This window comes from Mus caroli, unplaced genomic scaffold (assembly GCF_978045245.1).
Source record: "Mus caroli unplaced genomic scaffold, Mus_caroli_1 scaffold_11, whole genome shotgun sequence".
NCBI lineage: Eukaryota > Metazoa > Chordata > Mammalia > Rodentia > Muridae > Mus > Mus caroli.
In genome coordinates, this window is record NW_028227266.1 from 66,074,751 (window position 1) to 66,095,276 (window position 20,526).

General features: G+C 43.6%; 1 protein-coding gene across 6 annotated transcripts in view; it reads right to left on the reverse strand.

The window, feature by feature from the left end:
* Positions 1-20,526, reverse strand: part of Tln2 (talin 2) — a 425,612-nt gene that overhangs the window by 155,789 nt on the left and 249,297 nt on the right. For all 6 annotated transcript variants that reach the window (XM_085844756.1, XM_085844751.1, XM_085844753.1 and 3 more), the window contains 6 exons: positions 20,351-20,478; positions 10,710-10,773; positions 9,616-9,720; positions 6,952-7,107; positions 3,267-3,368; positions 2,049-2,125 (listed from right to left, as the gene is read on the reverse strand). In XM_085844756.1, coding sequence (XP_085700882.1) covers positions 2,049-2,125; positions 3,267-3,368; positions 6,952-7,107; positions 9,616-9,720; positions 10,710-10,773; positions 20,351-20,478 — 632 coding nt within the window. The remainder of the gene's footprint in view (positions 1-2,048; positions 2,126-3,266; positions 3,369-6,951; positions 7,108-9,615; positions 9,721-10,709; positions 10,774-20,350; positions 20,479-20,526) is intronic.

Consider the following 20,526-nt stretch of genomic DNA (forward strand, 5'->3'; position numbering starts at 1 on the left):
AACAGATGCCCAAGAACAAGCCTCCCAGCACTCTTGCATGGTGCAGATCTGATGAGACCCGCTACCAGCTGAGGAGCCCTTGGGGAGTGATGCTGGCTCGGGCTGGGAGAGTTGTTTTTCTTTGGTGGTGTAGACAGTAGTAAGTTGTCCATGTTCCCCACACCCCTGCTCATGTAAGCAACCCTAATCACACTCAGTAGGTCATTAAAAAAAAAGCCTGAAAGGAGAGAGACTTGAGAGGAAATGTGGGTTCACAGGGACCAAAAAGGTGGGATAAGAAGGGAATGTGGGGCAAATACGATCAAAAGAAATAATACATCTGTCTAGAACTGTAAAGAATAAATATAAAACATCCTTTAAAAGGAGTTCAGAGCAGATGGCACCAGGAAGAGGAGGTCAGAGGGTGCTTTCTTACACCTCAGCCAACAACCTGGGCCAAGCACTCCTTCTGCTTGCCTTGACTTAGGTCCGTGATGAGACACTAACAATAGAGAAGTCTCAATGGCTAGACAGTGGGGCCTGGCACGTTGCACTCCCATGCCTACTGTGGGATGCACAAGTACTAACAATGCTATCAAACAAACATCTCACTCTGATGGGAAACACGAACTTACGACTTTCCATCTGGTGGACAATAGTCTCCTACATAGCATGCAATAGCCTTGAAGTATGCTGGGGCCATCTTAGCTCCAACCCTGTGTACTTACAAGGAACCAAGGTCTGAGTGGCCACATCTGCCTTTCTCTTAAATAGGAGTTGTGTTGGGATCAAATGAGATCATGTTGGACACACAGAATAAAAATGAAGGCACAAGCAGTCATCACTGATCTGTTTATCGTAAGGGTGTCTGTGGCGATTTCTCAGCTAGCAGTGCTTACTAGATACTTCTTATTTTTGTTAAATCCATTTTTTCATTAATAAATGGAGCTACGTGTTCTGTTATTTTTAAGTGTGTGTGTGTGTGTGTGTGTGTGTGTGTGTATGGGGCGGTATGTGCAGGTGCCTGCAGGGCTGAGAAAGGAAGTCAGATCCCCTGGAGATGTAGGTTTTCGAGGCTGTGAGCAGCTCAATGTGAATACTGGGAACCAAATTCTGGTCCCTCTGGGGAGGAGCCAGCACTCTTAACAGCCACACCATTTTTCCAGCCCCAAGTTTTGAATTTAAAGTAACAAGAATCTTTACAATAGTAAACAAAATGTGTCAATGTTTGGTGTGCATTATTTGTGACTCCATCATCAAAACCACATGTAAGAAGGTGATACTACTGTGATTCCTGGTTTCTACATGGGCTTGTAAAGGTAGAAAATCCAAGGCCAGCACAAATGTACAGACCCCCCACCCCAACCAGATCTGCTCTGAGCATGGGTCCTATGAGTAATTTTTTTTCCTTTTTCTTTAAAAACAGTGTTTGTATTATTTTATATGCATGAGTGTTTTGCCTGGATGTGTCAGTGTCTCACTTGCATTCGGTGCCAGTGGAAGCCAGAAGAGGGTGACCGATTCCCCTGAAACTGGAATTATAGGCAGTTCTAAAGTTGCCATGTCCCGGCCATGTTGAACCCAGGTCCTCTGGAAGAGCAGCCAGTGTTCATAACCACTGTGCCATCTCTCCAGCTCCAAGAGTGCATTCTTAGCCCTGTCTCTTTGCTGCCTCGCACTCTGTGAGAGGAGCGTGGCATGTAGGCAGTACTTTATGTACACTAACCACACCACTGGCCTGTGTCCAAAATCCCAGGACAGAATCAAGAAGAAGCCAAGTTACAGATTTCAAGGTAATAACCTGACCCATGAAATTTACATCAGGGATGCTGAGCAGGGATGCTGAGCAGGGATGCTGAGCAGGACCCAGGGAAGCTGACTGCTTCCTTAGGTGGAGGTGGACAGCATGCTCTGCACAGGGTCCCCATGAAATGTTCAGCACCCACACAGGACAGCTATATAACATGGACAGCTCATCTACGGGCCATGACTGAAGAAGAGCAAGCCTTGACTAACCCATCAGCATGGCGCCCCAGAAGGAGGCGATCCCTAGCACCCTGGATACTTACTTTTTTGGGGAAACTGACTCTTCCAACATAGTTGACTCCTCATCCCCTTCCAGCCCAAATCTATCTTTGCTTTGTTTCTGGAGGTAAAACAGACACAAATGAACATCAGTAAGTCTTAACATAGGACCACTGAAAAAGAACGTTTGAAGGGGCACAAACAACATACCCAAGTTGGCTGCAAATTCTGAGTATTGGAGAGTTGAAAAGAGAAGTACAAAAGCATGATGCCAATAAAGTAGAAATCCATGACTCTCTCAATATACAAATATTATCAAGCCTCATGTTTATCATTACTTACACAGCCAAAAAGTCAGGCAAATTTATCAACATCCTAGCAGAGTATGACTTTTGAATGAATTATATTGGGAAGCCTTAAGACATCTTATTTTCTATACGCTACTATGGCATGTGGTGGCAGGCGGCATGTCAGGTAAGAACAAAAACTCATGAAAACCACAATGCACATTTTTAGTTCAACACCGTGGGTTTCCATGAAGTAGGGAAAGCAAAAAAACCTATGTAGAGAGGAAGATTCTGAGGAATCAGGACAGATGGCCCTAGCTAGCTCTAACTATCAACCTGACACAACTTGAGAGATTCCCTAGAACAATGTGGCCTGTGGGTATTCCTGTAGAAGAATGTTGCGATTGTTAACTGACTTAGGAGGCCCAAACCACTGAGTGGCACCATCTCCTGGGCTGTATAAGGAGGATGACCGAGCATGAGTCTACACCAACCATCAAACAGCCTTCCTCCATGGTTTCTGCTCTCCTTCCTTAGCTGTGTGCTCCTTGGTCGGAGGGAATGCTGTGTAGATAGGATAGCAAGTGTGTCTGACTTACAAGTTCCTGCTGGGCTTCCTACCCATACGTCCCTGTAGGATTGACTGCAGACAGAAGTGGAAGCCAAATACCTTCTTCCTTTAGTTGCTTTTGGTCAGTGTGTTTTTATCACAGCAATGGAGATCAAACAAGAACCCAGTCCACTGCCCCTACCCAGCAGTAACAGATACGCATAGGTACAAATGTATATATGTGGCAAAACCAGACATGCTCAGAGGAGTCTGAGTCAGAGATCTCATACACAAGCAATCTTAATGCTGAAGACCTAATCTGTCACTCAAACATTTCAAATAAGGGTTCCACTTAATGTGGCTTTGTCACTGAGCCCTTTATCAGGGTAGCCTTGATTTTCTTGGTCTTCTTCAACACAACATACCTTTTTGAGGATGATATCAATGTATCCTGCAATCAGCTGGGATATTTGCTCCCCCTCTGTGGTTTGTACTGAATAGTAGCTCTCTTGGTACTCCCCAAAATCCTAAAAGAGCAACCAGGAGAAACATAGTTGCATTAGCTCTACCAAGTCCCATGAGGCCACACAGAGCAGCTCTAGAGGCGTGACACGCTCCCTTTCCACTGGTCTCCACTCTGAGGAAAAACTGAACTCTAAAAATGTATTCAAGGGCTGGAGAGATGGCTCAGCGGTTAAAAAAAAATGTATTCAATAGTAGATATTAAATAAAAAAATAAAAACAAAACAAAACAAACAAACAAACCAAAAACTGGGGCTTCCATGCCTCAGACCTGAACTCAATCCCTGGAACCCACATGGTGGAAGGAAAGAACTGGCTTTGGCAAGTTGTCTTCTTACCACCGCCCCCCCCTCACCCCCCCCCCCCCACAAATACATATCAAAATAAAGGGGGTGGGGCTCTGGAAACTGTAAAGGTAGACAGACAGGACTGGAACCTTAGGACTAAAGGAGACCTAATGTCGTGCACTCCTGGGCTTTCTTTTGCACCTCATAACCCCCCAAGCAGAGAACTGGAGAGGCCAGAATACTTCACAGCAGTCATTCTTCAAAAGCCTACCCTCCCTTTCCAGAGGCCCAGGAGAACTAGACAGCAGATGCAGCCCCACCAGCAGCTGAAGAGCAGTGGGCCCCAGACATGCCAGGCAGGGGGAAAGGGCCATTGTAGTTCAACAATGCACACAGTAAATTTCTGCATGGTTCCTCTTTCTCCCTAGCATCATAGGCTTGGTGACTTCTGCTTCTTCCCATCAAGGTCACCAAGCAATAGTGAGCAATGTAGAATAATGTTGTCTGCTGTCACAGAGGGAACCATCAGACTCTGAGTATATCAGAAAGATAAAGTGAGGCAGAGAGGTGGCACACACTTAATCCTAGCACTTGTGGGCAGAGGCAGGCAGAAGCTGTGAGTCGGGTCTACTAGGGAGTTCCTGTTCAACCAAAGCTACATAGTGAGTTCCTGTCTGCAAACAAATAAACAGGGTAAGGTAAAGGCTGGTGACATGGCTCAGTGGTTAGCAGCACTGGATGCTCTTGTACAGAACCTGGAATTGGTTCCCTAGCACCCAATGGGAGTTCATAACCATCTGGATTTCTAGTTCTAGAGGATCCAGTGCCCTCTTCTGGCCACTGTGAGCATTAGGCACACCTGAGATGCGTAATTATATGCAGACAAACATTCATAGACATGAAATAACAGCTTAAAGGGAAAAGCAAAACAAAACCTCAAACCCTGGAAACGTCCTCAGCATGTTCTCCGACCATAATGGAATCAAACTGAAAATCAATAACAGAAAGACAACAGGGAGATCTGCAAACAACTGACCACGAGAGAACCAAAGCAAAAATCAATCCCAGACAGGCAGCAGGGAAAGCACCAGAAACCGGGAGATTAACAAAAGCCAAACAAATTCCTTAGGAGAAGCCTTTCCTAATATCACATCTCAGTGAAAAGGTCAATATACATCCCTGGCTTTTGGCTGAGGACATTTACCAAGTTTGTTATGAATATTTCCTATTTTTAAAATAAAATTTTGTTTTTGTTTTTTTTTTTTTTACAATACTTAGAACTGCTTTGGATAGACCAACTACAGTATTAAAAGAGGTACAACAAAAATAATTTGCCCCAACATACCTATTCCTGCCTTTCTTTCTTTCTTTCTTTCTTTCTTTCTTTCTTTCTTTCTTTCTTTCTTTTAAATATAAATCATTTTTATTCATACAATGATAGAGAAAAAAAATCACCAACTAAAGACTTGAAAGCTTTATGCAACTGAATAGCTGCTACTCACACAGCTGCTTAGATTTTTTTTCTAGAAGTTAACAGGAATGGAGGTATTGTACTTAAACAGGCTAATGATTACTGATGTTATAATTTAAAATTCCTTTCCCAAAACACCACTCTGAAGTCTCAAAGCAAATTTCTTCTAGTATTCCTAAATATCATGCATATATGTATACCAATTTTAAAATTTAAAAATATTCCATTACTTCTCACAATGGGAGAAGAGGACAGACATGGCTCTCTGAAAAGGAACACCCATGTTTTGGGGGTTATGTAGGGTCCATCCACCTTACAGCGGACTATGGAAGGTGCAGATTCTAAGCATTCCTTTCAACTATCCTGACCCTAGGATTCTATGATCAAATTATCTGACTGTGCAAGTCAGTTTTATTTATTTTTTAATTTGTTTTGCTTTAAACTTTAAGAAAGGATTTATTTTATGTGTGAGTACTTTGCCTGCAAGTATATATGTGTACCATGTGAGTGCTTTGTGCCCATAGAGGTCAGAAGAAGGCATCAGACTTTTAGAACTGTAGTTAACACATGGTTGTGAATTACCATGTGGTTGCTGGGAATCCAACCTAGGTTCCCACCAAGCCTCTCTAACCTCATGTTTAACTGTCAACTTGACATAAGATAGAGTCACCTGAAAACACAGCTTCAATTAGGAAATTACCAAGATTGAATTAGCCTGTGAGCATGTCTGTGAGGAACTGCCTTCATTGTTAATTGATATAGGAAGACCCAGCCCATTATGGGCAGTACCATTCCCTAGGCAGGGGTCCTTAACAGTACAAGAGTGGAGAAAGCAATGGAGAGCAAGTAAGCAAGGTTCCATGTGCTTACCCTCTGTGACCTTGACTGTTAGATGTCTTTAAGTTTCTGCCTCGACTAGCCTGCAACTATGGACTGAAACTGCTTTTGGTCAAGGGTATTTTATCACAGCAACAGAAAAGAAACAAGAACAGTAACCATCCATTCTTTCTAAACTCCTTTATACTTAAAAAAAAAAAAAGTCTTATTTTACAATGTCTGCACGAAAATCGAGATTCCAAAGACTTTAGGCTGTAGCTAACAACTTCCAGTACTTTTACATTTTTTCTTCTTGCTTGACAAACTACTTCCATTTTCAGAATTCACATGTAAATGTGTCCCTATCTGGCTACATAGTTGTATTCTGTTAACAGCAAATTTTGAAGTTGAGAGGGGAAGCAGAGGTCAGAAAGCCTGGGACAGTCATTTACCTTTTATGAATCTCATGCTGTTCTATCATCTCAGCCAATGCTAGAAATCGCGAAGCAGGTACTACTATCCCATTTTAAGCTGGGGAAATTGGAGCTGAGAGAGGAAAGGTAACCTGAACAAGGTCGCAGAGGAAGGAAGTGACAGTAGAGTTTAGTATTACCCCAGATTTTTGCTGTTTCTACAACACTTCCATACAGTCTGTATTCTCTCTAGGCAGGCTGGGCAACACAATTCTGAGGAGGATTCACACATGAACCTTAGTCTCTTTTCAGGATATACAAGAGGTATCACGAGGAACACATGGTTGAGTGTCTTTCTGGTGAGCACCACTTTCCCATCCATGAGCTTCAAGAAGACTGGGACACAACATGTGAGAAGCAGCAGCGCATGGAGAATCCCAGTGCTGCTCAGTCCCTTACTTCTGCTCCAGTGCCCACTGTACCCAAGCACTGTGTCACCTCCTCTCTCCATGCTGTCCCTTTAAGGTGAATAATACCCACAGGCTGCCCTCCAATACCACCCAGGACCACACCAGTCCCCTCAGTGCCTGGTTATTCCTACCAGTGTGAAGCTCTTGGGTGAAGCGGCCCAGCGCTTGACCGTGGTGAGCGGCCACTCCTGAAGCACCTCCTTGGTCTTCTCATCCACACGCATGACGGAGTCCTTGGTGATGCCCAGGAGACGGGGAACCAACTTGTTCTTGCCTTTCATTTTTTCCTGGAATGAGGGGGTCAGGAGTCACCAGCCTTTCTAGAATACAGTGGATTGGGTGTGTTTCACCTGCAGTCTGACTGCAAACTGGGTGTGGCTTTTTAGGAAAGCTAGGTGAATAATGCACTGAGACAAAAGGATGGGGCAGGGGGACACCAGGATACTGGACAGATTCACAAAGGTGTGCTGTTTCCTGGAAAGGACTATTATTCAGCAGGAGGGGTTGCTCCAAAACTGTGTCGGACAGAACTGGAGGGACATCCAGCATCCTTCCAAGTATTACCATCCCAGGAAGCATCTGGGTGGTGAAGAACAGATGAGAACTACTGTAGATTTTGAACACTAAAGTGGACCCAAACGGTCCAACGGGGATCTTCTCATTATGCAGAGGTATAGACACTTCCCCTTTAAGAAAATCTCTCTGCATCCACTTCCACTTGCAGTCCTTGCTTTTGTACAACTACTGGTCTTGACTCTTTGGGGGTAATGTGTTTAGGATACTATTTGTCATTTGAAACGTTGTCACTGTGCATATTCACTGTACATGGTGTGCTGTTAGGAAGTTTTCATACAAGTATCCATCCCATCCCCAATTTTGTTTCTTTGAAATAGAGCCCAGGTTGGGGGCGGGGGGGAAGACTCCGAGTAATCATCCTGTCTCAGCTCCTAAGTGCTGGGGTCACAGGTGATCCTAAGAGCAGGATTAGTGACTCATTTAATAGATTTAAAAAATATAATGGTAGATTCTTCACACTTACACTAAACCTTGCAATATATTAATAATTTAGGAAGAATATTTAGGTGGGTATTTTTTGAGACTCCTGGGTAAGCAATGTTGTTCTAGCAGAAACATTGAAAACAGAATAAAGAATAAGAGAAAGCTTTAACTTAACACACAGATGAAGGGGAGGGAACATATGAGAGAGAGAGAGAGAGAGAGAGAGAGGAGACAAGAGGAAGGGGAAGAAGAAGAGGGGAGAGAGTTTTCAAGCAGGATGGGGAGACACAAAGACAGGGATAGAGGGATAAGGAAAAAAGTGCAAACAGGATGTCTCATGGTAAGAGAGACCAGGAAGCAAAGAAGTGGCAAATAAATATTTGTACCACATAGGGCAGTCAAAATTTCATATACCATCTGTGAAGTGCTCTTATAATCAGCAAAAACACTCCCCAAAATGATGCAGAAAGTATTTACAATCATAAAAAATGAGCAGATAAAATCTCATTTATGTCAGCTATTAAAAATTAATTCTCAGAACTGAAGGAGGTTTGAAAGGGCTATGCAGAGAAACCCTGTCTTGAAAAAAAAAAAAAAAGATGCTGGGAATGATTGTCTCATGTGATCTGTACTATTTTCCTTATTGCTAAAATTTTACTTAGGATAGCTATGCTTTTAGTACTGTCAGGAAGAAAAACTTTCCAAGTGGTATGTGCTGAAATACATATGTCTACACAGCTGTCACCAGTAACATTGGTGTGTATAGTCACACTCGTAAAGAATGCATGTTTTGGAGTGTATACCCACACCTGACACTGACATTTGTGCTTGAACTTAAAGCAGGTCTGATGCTCACTAAAACAAGTACCATTGACAGACCTCAGACTCCATAAGAGTCTGTCATCGTATTTTCCCTTTGTAAATGAAGACACTAAAAACTTGCTTAAGGAAGACATGGCAAATGGCAAAACCACAATGGGAACAAATGTCTAAGCTTAAACACATCTTTAGCATGGGGCGGCAGGGGGTGGCGGTGGCCTAGTACTCAGGAAACAGATGAAGATCTCTTCAAGTTTGAGGTCAGCCAGGGCTATATATTAAGACTGTCTCAAAATAGATGATAAATGATAGATAGGTAAATAGATAGGTAGGTAGATAGATATATAGATATATAGGTAGGTAGGTAGGTAGATAGATGGATGGATGGATGGATGGATGGATGGATGGATGGATGGATACAGATAGAGAGGGTTGAACAGGAAGAGAGATAAATAGACCCAGTTTCCTCACAAGAGGAGGACACAGTGGTATCAGAACATGTGTAATGAACGGGAGAGAACAAAGCACTCTATGACCCTCAAGCCCTCAAAGGACACTGAGAAGAGTTCAGTTCTTTTAAACAAAAGGTCACTTTCAGGACTAAGAAAAATTAAGTATAACATATATGACATGGATTCAATCTTTTTGTCAGTGGTCAACCATGATCACTTATTTTAGAAGACACTAGAGCTCTGAGTTGACCTCTAGGAATGTCAGAACAGCAGCAGTCAGACTGTTCCTTTGGCACACAAGCAAGATGGAGCTGACCAGAGGCTCACAGGAGCAGCCGGGCTCACTCACTAGCCTGGTGCTCATGCCCCGAATTCACTTGCTGCAGTTAGATTTAAGTCACAACTGGCCAGATGCTGCATCTGTTAGTGCTAAGTTGAGCTTCTTTACTGAACCAAGTTGAGCTTCTTTACTGAAGAGAGCAGGAAAGGTCCAGGTAAACCCTGGTTCCACCCTGGCCAACTCACCTTCACTAGGAAAAAGGACACCCCATATGTCCGGAGGGACCGGGCGAGTTTGACGTACTTCACCTTGGCTTCTATTTCACTCATCTCTCCACAGTTTTTATGTTCCTGCAAAAGCAACAATGAGGGTGGGGGTGGGGATCTGTTACTGTAGCCTGCCATCAGGGGGACACAGTGGGGCAGGGCGGGGGTGGTGGTGGTGGTGGTGGTGTCCTGACAGGTGAGGTATGCAGGGACCAATAGTGAGTGACATTTCTGCATGTGGTCTCTCCTGCCCCATGACACAGGTTTGTTCTGATTAAGGACTAGCGCATGTCGGAAGTTCAAGTAGGTTCCAGCTGAGTGCAAGGATCCAGGCCCATTTGCAGCATGCCAAGAGGACCCAATATCCCAAAGAGCTCAGGGTTCATATTTTAAACAACAGCAAGAAAGATGTCCTCTAAGGACAGGTAGGGGTCCTTCTAACATAGATTCAGAATATATCTTTTTCATCAAGCAAGGCATATACATTTCTGAACATCAAAGTACTTGGAAATGATAATGAATAAAAATATTTTATACACACACAATTTATATTATACTTTCTATTTCCATTTCAAAAATCAAAGAAGATTGAGGATTTGCATTCACTAGAGTGTTTCAAAGTCACATGGACGGCTTGATTTTTCTTGGCGACTGTCTAGGACAGACAAGCCACTGACTTTAAAAATAATCCAAGGTTTTCAAAAGGCACAAGCTCCCCAATTCTAGCTTCAAAAACAAAATCTCAGGACAAAGGGGCTCTTTGTGTCTTCCCCAGTGCAGCCTGATGGCCAATCACCTTGCTTCGAGGCTACGAGAATAATTCCTTTGAAAATAAATATATGCACATTTTTTTTCTCAGAAGAGCTAAGTAACCTTTATCAAGAAAGTACGATTTAAGATAATAAATCTGCTCAGAGTAGAGCTGTCCGTTCCCATCCTCTTTGAGTCAGAGATCAGTCATTATAGAAGTGGATATGCACAGGGGACAACACTCCATGTATGGGATGCTCCTCGTCAGAACAGATGAGCACCAAGGGAAAGGGGAATAGCGTGTTTCTGTGCATTTCCAGTACCTGAAATATTCGCTTCTCGGCTCCTCTCTGCTTGATGTACTCTTTCGGCAGGAACTCCTTTAGACTGAGAAAGAGAGGGGACAGGAGAGACCACATTTATCACAGTCTGTGTCGGGAAGGGGACACTTAGTAAAACTCTCAGTTAAATCACCAACACTCCTATAAATTTATGGCACAATTAATATAACTGTGCCTACGACGCACTTAAAGTAAAAGACGGATGTGACCAAAAAGAGAGTGAACAAAAAAAAGGTATTTGAAGGAGGAAGGTCCAGTGTACACTGTCAAGTAAAAGACAAACAGGGCCAACATATATCGTGTGTGTCCTTTTGCAAGGCAAAGGAAAGAGTATTTTTACTGTGAAAACATTTTCTTTTATTTAAAAAAAAAGTGTGAACAGCTTAATATTTTTAAGAAATCAAGGGAGGCTAATTCTAAAAATGAAAACTGTTTTCTGCGGGAAGAGGAGGGAAAACAAGAATGGACCAGACAAAACCACATTGTTCAACATACATTGTACTAGGGCTTTTCACTGTGGAACTCACAAAGAAATACCTAAAAAAATCTAAAGCAAACTACCATAAACATAACAATATATCATATTGACACTATTGCTACAAGAAAAATAATGTTTCCAAATGATCTTGGAAAACAGACAAATGACATGTGAATCAAAATATTGACTCTAATATTAAAATGTATTATTTATCTATTATCATTCCATATGCTGCTATAATTGCAGTGCATGTACGTGACGTGTGTGTGGGCACACACGTCACAGTGAATGTGTGGAGGTGTCTGTTTTCTCCTTCTCCCTTTGCATGGGCTAGGAAATGACTTTCTGACCAGGGCTCTAGGAGGAAATGATCCCACTCCAAATGCCACCTAAAGTCACACTGCCAGCTCCAGCTCCCTCACTCATGGGTTCCAGAGACACTGACATAGCCTCTGCACACCTGACACCTTCAAGTCACCCTTTAGCCTCCAGGTATCCTGTGAGACCAGAATTTCAAGGCCTGCAGAGGAGGGGAATGAAGGGGACCACCCACCCATTACACAGTGAGGGGGACCGCAGTGTCAGGTGGTTTATTTTTTTTAAAAGCTCAGAAGCTGCGGGAACCAGAAGAGAGATTTGGAAGAAAACCAGATCTGGACTCAAACACAGAGTTCACCGAAACTTCATTTTCCTTCCTTTTAAGGGTAAGCTGCAATTTTACTTTTATTGTTTATATTTGAAGGTATATAATATTTTTGATAGACAGACATATTGGAAGGATTATTACAGTCAAGCAAACTAGCATCTCTTTCATCTCCCAGTGGTAGTGTGAGCAAATTTCTATTAGACAATATTTACTAAGGCCCTTGTGAGGGACATTTGCTCTTAAGTCATTTGTCCAAAGAACTGAACCTCTCTGCCCAGTGACCACCATCCTACCTCCCACTTCTCCATACCCACCCTGGAAACCATCTTCCTACCATCTCTATCTGCTTTCTTGATATTTATTCATTCACTCATTTATTCATTCTTTCCTTCTCCCTCTCCCTCTTTTCCCCTCCCCTCCCTTCCTCCCTCTCAACTAAGGTTCAAACCCAGGCCCTGCACATGGTAGGCAGATGTTCTGTCAACGAGTTACATTTCCTTCCTCCAGATGCTGTATTCTCTGTCTTGCTTGTTTCATTTACATCTTTTTAGGTTCCTCTGTGTTATCAAACAGGCAGATTCACCTTAAAGGCTGACTACTATTTTGTTGTACATATAATAAAACCCCATTTTCTTAAGTAAAATCGAAGCTGCCTGAACTAGCAATTCCAACAATCTCCTGGTATGGTTAAACATGGGAAGCTCTAGGGAAGCTGCTATTGCTAGGGCAAATGCTAACTGTCTTCGTATGCCCTAGAATTGCCACCAATGAGGCAATTGCCACCTCCAGACTGGACTTACCACCTGAAGACTAAAGAGGACTGTTATTGCTTACATTAACTGACGAGAATGTGCCCAGTTAAAGTATCCACCAGGCAGAGGTTACAGGGGTGGAGGAGTGGCAGACATGCAGTAGTGACAATGCCACCAAAGGACACTGGGAGTCAAGTTTTGCTTTCGCCTCTGTTTTAATGCTGAGTCAGCAAATAGTCATAACCCCATCTCTAGTTGGTATTCTAGAGCTTCTCTGAGTGTGGTCTCTGGACCAGCAGCATCAGCATCAACCAGTACCCTGCTAGAAACATCAATGTTCAGCCTCGCCCAGACCTGCTTAAAAGGCTCAATGGAGAGCTCAGTGGCATATGCCAGCAAGCCCTGGTTCTGAGAGAGACAGAGGAACCACAAGCTGTGGTCAAGTAGCTCAAATTACAAACCAGAAGTACTTGGACTTGACTCCAGGTTCCAAGATCACAATGTCTGTGTGACTGAGAGTCCTGGGTAAGCTCTGGTGGTTTGCGGAATGGCCATGGCTTGAAGGAAGTCCTGGATGACTGGGAATGCCTGGAGTGGTCACAAAAAGTGACTGTCCTAAGATGAGGATGAGGAAGACACACAGCCCATCCACAACATGATAGCCTGGCTCATTTACAACGAGCAGGAAGTTGTGTCTCATAGTTCTTCAGCCCAGGGTGTGTGACATCAAGGTGATTTTATAGTCAGTCATCTGGGGAGGGCTGCCCCCTTCAGAGTGGAGGGACAATGAGTCCTCACCCAGGTGATAAAAACACTAGCGAATACTTCATCTTTATAAGGGCCCTGATTGTATCCTGAGGCCACATATGCATGGCCCTAATGGCAGCATGGCATCTTAAAGACCACCCTTGCTAAGTTCAGTACATGGGCAATCAATCCCTCAAGTGTGGAAGGGATCCATTGATCATAGCAGCCAGGAAGAAGCACAGGCACTGGGCCTTAAGATCTAGGCCACTGTCGATATGGTTCTGTGGTCCCAAACTAGTCCAAACACCCTTTAAAAAAGCAGCCCAGGCCACTGCCCTGGAACTTGTGGCAATACAGATCATGCTGGTTTGCTATGATCCTGAGTTTGGAAGTCATCAGGCAGATATAGGGCCCCTAGCAGGCTGGGCCAGGAACAAACACCATTAAACCATCATTAAACCACCCTGCCAGGAGAGCTCTGAGCTGTGAGATTCACAGAACAGGAATTACAAAACATCAACCCAACAAACAGAAACAAGGAAACACTGGAGCAGACAAGGGTCTCTTCCTGCATTTTACTTTCAATGTAGTGAGGCAGAGAGGGTGAGGTGCAGGGCGCAAGGCAGAGCTGAAGAAGAGCCTAGGTTGAAAGGCCACCTTCCTGGTTAGTTTGGAAACACAGATTCTAGCCAAAGATTCTACAAAAGCACACCAGCTCTGAAGGGGGAAGTACTATTTGAACTGCTGCCAGTTTTAAAACTGACTCGAGGCCTCCTACTGTGCCGAGAGCTTTGCTTGTTGACAGTAGAATTATCTAGAGTTTGTGGGGGGAAAATTTCCAAGTACACTCCGAATTCTTTCAGAGCACAGATTCATGCCTCGGGTTGCTTTGTTTTCTCAGTAAATACTTGCCTGGAATGGCCACACAGGGAACAGAGGCTGGCCAGAAAGCATGAATCTGAGGCTTCCTTTGCCTGTTACCTACCTGCCCACCCTTCCCTCCACCAATGGACACTACCTTCACACAGATGCGGAGACCCTTTTTGCCTGGCATGAACACCTTGTTTCACCTTTGCCAAATGTGAGTAGGCCAGGCTCCCATCTCAAAGCCAGACTACTGCAACTACGTTTTGAAAAGTGATGTTAATTGTGGAATCTATATCCTCACCATGAAGAGGTCCGTGTTAATGGTACCACGTTTGCTTTGTTGTGTGTGTCTGTGTATGCCACTGTGGCACATGCACACGGATGTCCCACTCTACCATCCTCTACTTTATTCTGCTGATAACAAGCCTGAGCTAGACTGACAGACAGCAGGCCCCGGGTATTCTCCTGCCTCTGTACCCTGCCTCTAACACTTCTCTTGGTTATTGGCTAGGGTGGCCACATGGTGAGCTCGGGGCTTTGTGTTGTACAGCAAGCACCCTTAACCACTGAGCCATCTCTTTTTTAAGACAGGGTCTCATGTAGCCCAAAGCTCACTAGGTAGCCAAGAGTGACCTTGGGCTTCTAATCTTCCTGCCTCAACCTTCTGAGTCCTGGGTTTGCAGGCATGTGCCATCAAACCTGGTTCCTTTTCGGTATTTCTAACAGTAGCTACTTTCTTGGCATTTGTTCTCAGGAATATTTTATCATAGTCTTATGCCTTCATGTATCTATGAATAATAATTCATCCAGTCTCTCTTTGTGGATGTAGTTTTAAACATAAAGAAGCATATTCTGGGATGTCTTGTTTCCTCTGAAAAGTCACTTGTATTTTCATACATTCTGAAATGTGATACCTCGTGGCTTTTTCGACTTTCAGGATTGCTTGAGGCAGGAGAGATGGCTGAGTAGTCAAGGCACTTTCTGCTCTTGTGGAGGACTGGGGTGGGGGGGGTGTCAATTCCCAGCATCTAAATAACAGCTCTCAGTTTATATGTGTGTGTATGTATGTATGTATGTATGTATGTATATGTGTACATATATATATATATATATATATATATATATATATATGCAAAACATCCCCACACAAAATAAAAACAACTACATTGTGAAAAAGCATTTGCTTGTGGACTCAAACAAATGAGAATGGCCTTGAGTCCCATCCCCTCTGCCTCCACCTCTCAGAGTCTGGGATTAGAGGTGAATATCAGGGCTTTGTGTAGGCTAAGCAAGCATCCTACCAATAGAGCTAAACCCTCTGCTCTCCATATTTTTTAATTTTGCCATGCTGAGAACTGAACCCAGGCTCTTACACATAGGCATCCCCTCAATAATTTGATTATGAACAACTTCAAACACACGAATATACTGAATAGACTTATGTAGTGAACTCTTTACACTAATCTAGCATGACCTCCATTCAAGTCACACCTACAACAGATGACCTAAGGTCTCAAGTTTATCAGTAACTCTCACCAACACAAAAGGCCTAGGGAAGGTTTTTACTCGACACCCCTTAATATTTTCCTCAGGCTTTCGAGGGTCATGAAGAGAGTCCTTGTTACAATGTTTCACATTGCTGCTGATTTCTGAGTTCTTTAGACTGACACGTACCATGTCAGTTTCTCTCAGCAGCATCACTTCCTGTACCAGACTCTTCCCATCTTTCTAGAAACAGTTTCTGCTCAGTATTTGAATAGCCCACCCTGCAATTAACATAATAGAGGTGTCTCAGTGTGGTAAAAGCACTTACGGCTCTACTGTGGGACCTGAAGCTCAGATTGAAGCACAAACATCAAGTGGCTGGCAAAATCCCATGTCCTCAACTCCAAGAGAACTGATACCTTCCTCTGGTCTCTGCTCCTACTCACACATGCACCAACACATGCACAGACATATAAATACTAAAGATAAGCTTAAAAAAAACATACAGAGTAGACCTAAGAAATCCACTAAGAATTAGGATGTGGTATCTCCCTTTTGTCTTCTCTACACTAGTGCAGCCTCACACACACGAAGGTATTCAGTGAATTAAAGAACAATGCTGATGTTTTTAAAGATTTGTTTATTTATCAAATGGTCAGCTAGGAAGAACATGCATACATGTGGCAATATATGGACGGAGCAAGCTATATTTAGGAATATATATGTATATATACATATATAGTAATAACAAGTAACGAAAAAAAGAGGTCATGAATTTGCAAGTGAACATGGATGTATTTGGGAAGGTTTGGAGGAAGGGAAAGAGAGATAGAAATTAATTATATTATAATCTCATTTTTAAATTAAAAAAATCTTTTTTTTAAAAAAAGCACTGATTCATTTTTATTCTGTATGTATGAACATTAGCTTGTGTGTGCGCATGCGCGCCATGTGCATATAGTGCCTGCTGGGACTGGAGTTACAGATGGTTGTGGGTGCTGGGAACCCAACCCAGATCCTCTGTAAGAGCAGCCAAAGTGCTCTTAACTGCTGAATGGTCTCTCCAGCCCCATGCATGGCATATTGTCTTTGATCATTTTCTAAGCACAGAAAAGCCTAAAGCCATTCTAAGATTCTTGCTGTTATGTGGTAGTTCCCTCATCCTCTGATACAATGCTCCTTCCTGGGGGTCTTTGTGTGTGACATAGGGAAGTCTAGAGTGTAGATGAAGCTTATCAAACTCAAACAGGGAGACCTGGATTTCCTCTGGCTCCAGCTCTGTCTCTCTGGCACTTACTACCCCATCTTCAGAGTAGATGTCCCATCGAGTAGTCTTTCTCTTCCTGAAAGTATAAAGGTCTTTTTGTTTCTAATGCTTACCTTTTCTTTGAATTTGAAATTGCGTGTGCATGCGCACACACACAGGAACAGCTATGCCACAATACATGCAGAGGCCAGAGAACGACTCTGCAGAGTCAGCGCTCTCTTCCACTGTTGCATGGACTCTGATGACTGAATGCAGGCGCCAAGTTTGTGTGGACAGCATCTTTAGTCACTTTGTCATCTTGCCAGCCTGTTTTCTTTCTTCTCTCCTTTCCTTTCCTCCCCCACCCTCTCGAGACAGGATCTTGCTATGTAATATAGGCCTGCCTAAAACTTGCTAAGTAGTCCAGGCTGGCCTCCAGCTTGCAGGGATCATCCTGAGTGCTGGGATTCCAGGCATGTACCACCCACCATGCCTGGGCACTGGTTTCTGTTTTTCAAAATGAGTATCTTCATTAGTGTGGTACTGAGTCTAGAAATCACTTGAAAAGCTAGAAGAGAGTTAGGAGATATTTTTATTGAAATGTCCCAACTGTGTTGATATGATACACAAATGCTAAAAAAAATTGTTTTTAAATTATATTAAATACATTCATTGTGCACACTCCTTCACACCATGTTCACCTAATTACATGGCTGATATTCCCAAGGGCTCTCTTCAGCCTGGCCCTCTTACAAGTTCAACTTTCCCATTGTTAAGTTTGTAAATTCTTAATTGTTTGGGTGGATAGTAGAGATCACAGCTATACGCAAACACACACACACAGACACACATACACACAGAGACACACACACATAGTTCCCCTATCCCAGATCTAGCCAGCCACCAGGAACAACGTAGGTAAAAACAACATCCAACATTCAATGTATAAATCAGCAGTGTGGCCCTGCAGGTTTGTTTTAATTAAGAAGGGTCTCACCTCCTAAGGATTTTCACCAATACCGTAGGAACAGGAACATGTACAATTAAGTATCTACAGTAAATGAGAAAGCTTCATTACCTAGACTAGATCTGGTCTAATTAAAAACTAAATCAAATGTAAGAGGAGAGATAATTGCTACTAGGCATAATGAGCTTATTTTAATTTAGAATCAGAGCAAGGGGACGCGAACCACTGAAAGGTGCCGGATTCATCTTGGGAAAGGAAAGTCTGAAGGGATGCTGCACCTTACATCAGCTGTCAGATGGTCAGATGGCCCAGGAAAGACGATTTGGTTGGTGAGAGTATTCGGCTTACAACGAGACCAGACTGCAGTGACATTCGTCAGACCAAAGCCAGAATAATTGCTGGACACGTGGCCAGCAGCAAAGGAAAGGAACACCCATCACAATCCGGGTGACATAACACAATATCACGAAGGCCAAAGGAGTGTGTGTACATGTGTGCATATTTATGGTCCTGTTTGTTTGTATATGCCTGTGGGAGACAGAGGTTCCTGTTGGAAGTCTGCTTCTATCTCGCTCCTCCTTAGTCTTTGAGATAAAGTCCCTCACATATTCACATACTGATTTACATAACAGGCTAGTCAGTGAGCTCCAGGAATCCTCATGTAGGCTTATAGGTTTTTATTTTTGTTTTTCAGCATAGGTGCTGAACTCCAAACTCCGGTCCTCATGTTTGTGTGGCAAGTACCTTAACCTCTGAGCATCTCCCAGCCCTGGTTGAAGAAAATTCTTGAAATGAATGCATTTCTCCTCTGCTAACTCCTTTTCACATACAGTGAAAATGGGACCGGGAGAATTAGCTGCCCAACACTGACAAAGGGTCACATGAGATGAACAGGATGGCACTGGGCTCTCCTAGGCTTCTGGTTAGATCTCTTCCCACCAGGCTCACGCACGGCTGCAGGTAGGAAAACCTAAAACCAAGTATTTTCCTTACAGTGTCCTGGTCTCACTAAGCTGCCCCCCACTTTCTCTAATTCATTGGCAGTCACTGTAGAGCAAAGGTAAGCCAAGAGATGGGATGAGTGTGAGGTTTGAATGTGTGAATGTAAAATCCATGAGAACCCAAGCCTTCAGCAAGGCTTCAGCAAGGCATGTGGTGTCACAGAACAGAAAGGCCGATTTCCCCAGGTTCTTGCGGAAGGAAGCCAGTCCAGCGTGGAGAAATGGGCCCAGAGGAGCACTTGGCCAGATAACTCATCTGGGAAACACTGAATAGAGTAACAGGAACTGCTCAAGGCCACCTCAGACTCAAGGTCGCTGAATGTATATTATAGCATAAAGCATCATATTGCAAAAGCCCCCGGGGTTTCATTAACTCAACCTAGTATTGTAGTGTCTTGCCTGTAACAGCTCAGTTTGGACTACATAGCAGGTTGTACTGTCTGACATTGCCTGAGCTCAGGAGAAAAGCTGGGTTTTCTTTCTCAAGGGCACAGGCTGCTTCAACCGCAGCGAATGTAAAGGGCCAGAGAAGGGTTTGCCTTACCCTCTCCTTCAAGCCACCTCAGTACTACAGATGACCCACTGAGGACATCTTGACATGGGTGAATCCTCCCTCCTCTGACAGGATTCACATACTGTTCCCACTTCCCAACTCCCTCGGGTCACACTCTAAGTGACAACGGGACACTGATGAGACTCGGAGATTTTTACCCTCATAAATGGAAACAGAGGGGGAAGGAGAGAGAAGACAACAGATACAAAACATCATCAGAGAAAGCAATACATAAAGGCCCTAGGGAAGTCTAGACCCAGGGCAAGGGAAAGGCACCCCCCTCCCCAGGGAAGCAGCAGCCTGCTCAGCAGGGTATTCCTAAGAAAGGGAAGCCAAAGACCCACGTTCTAAATAGTCACAGTGCAGCTGCGGGATCAGCTTCTTATGGAGACACCAGAGTATAGAGCCAGGGAAAAGAAACCACCTCATCAGTCTAGAAAAGAGAATCAAGGACCAAAGGGGAAACAAGGCTACAGACAGTTCTGTGTGTGCACACTGTGACTCTCGAAGCAACTAAGAACTCTTGAAATTCTAATAAAGAATTCAAAACTTGGCTGGTAAGATAGCTTAGCCATTATCCAGCGTGAGGGCCCAACATTTAAAACAAGCCAGATGTGGGAACCAACTGGCCAAGTATGGTAGACTCCAGCAAAGAATCGTCTACCATGGGAATGAAGAACGAATAAAGTTGACAACCCCCATTCTGTATTTTTACGTATCTTACCTTACCAACAACAGTCTGCATTGGGGGTTCTAAACTCGGTTAAGAGACTGTCAACATTCTCACAAGCAATTGGAACAAGGAGGGGCCTCTCCGGTTCCTCCTCAAAAATAAAGAGGAGAAAAGAGGGAGAAGGAGAAGAACGGGGTGGGACACTTACTCTAAGAATCCAGGCTTGTGTTTGTGTTCCACGTGAGGTCCAAACTGTATCTGGGCTTGGAACCCACCAAACTCACAGGCCTTCTCGAAGGAGACAGGGTGAGAGCCATTCAGGATGTCATCCCGAGCCTGAAACACAAGAAGGAAGTTCAGGGGCTGGGAACCATTGCACTTCTC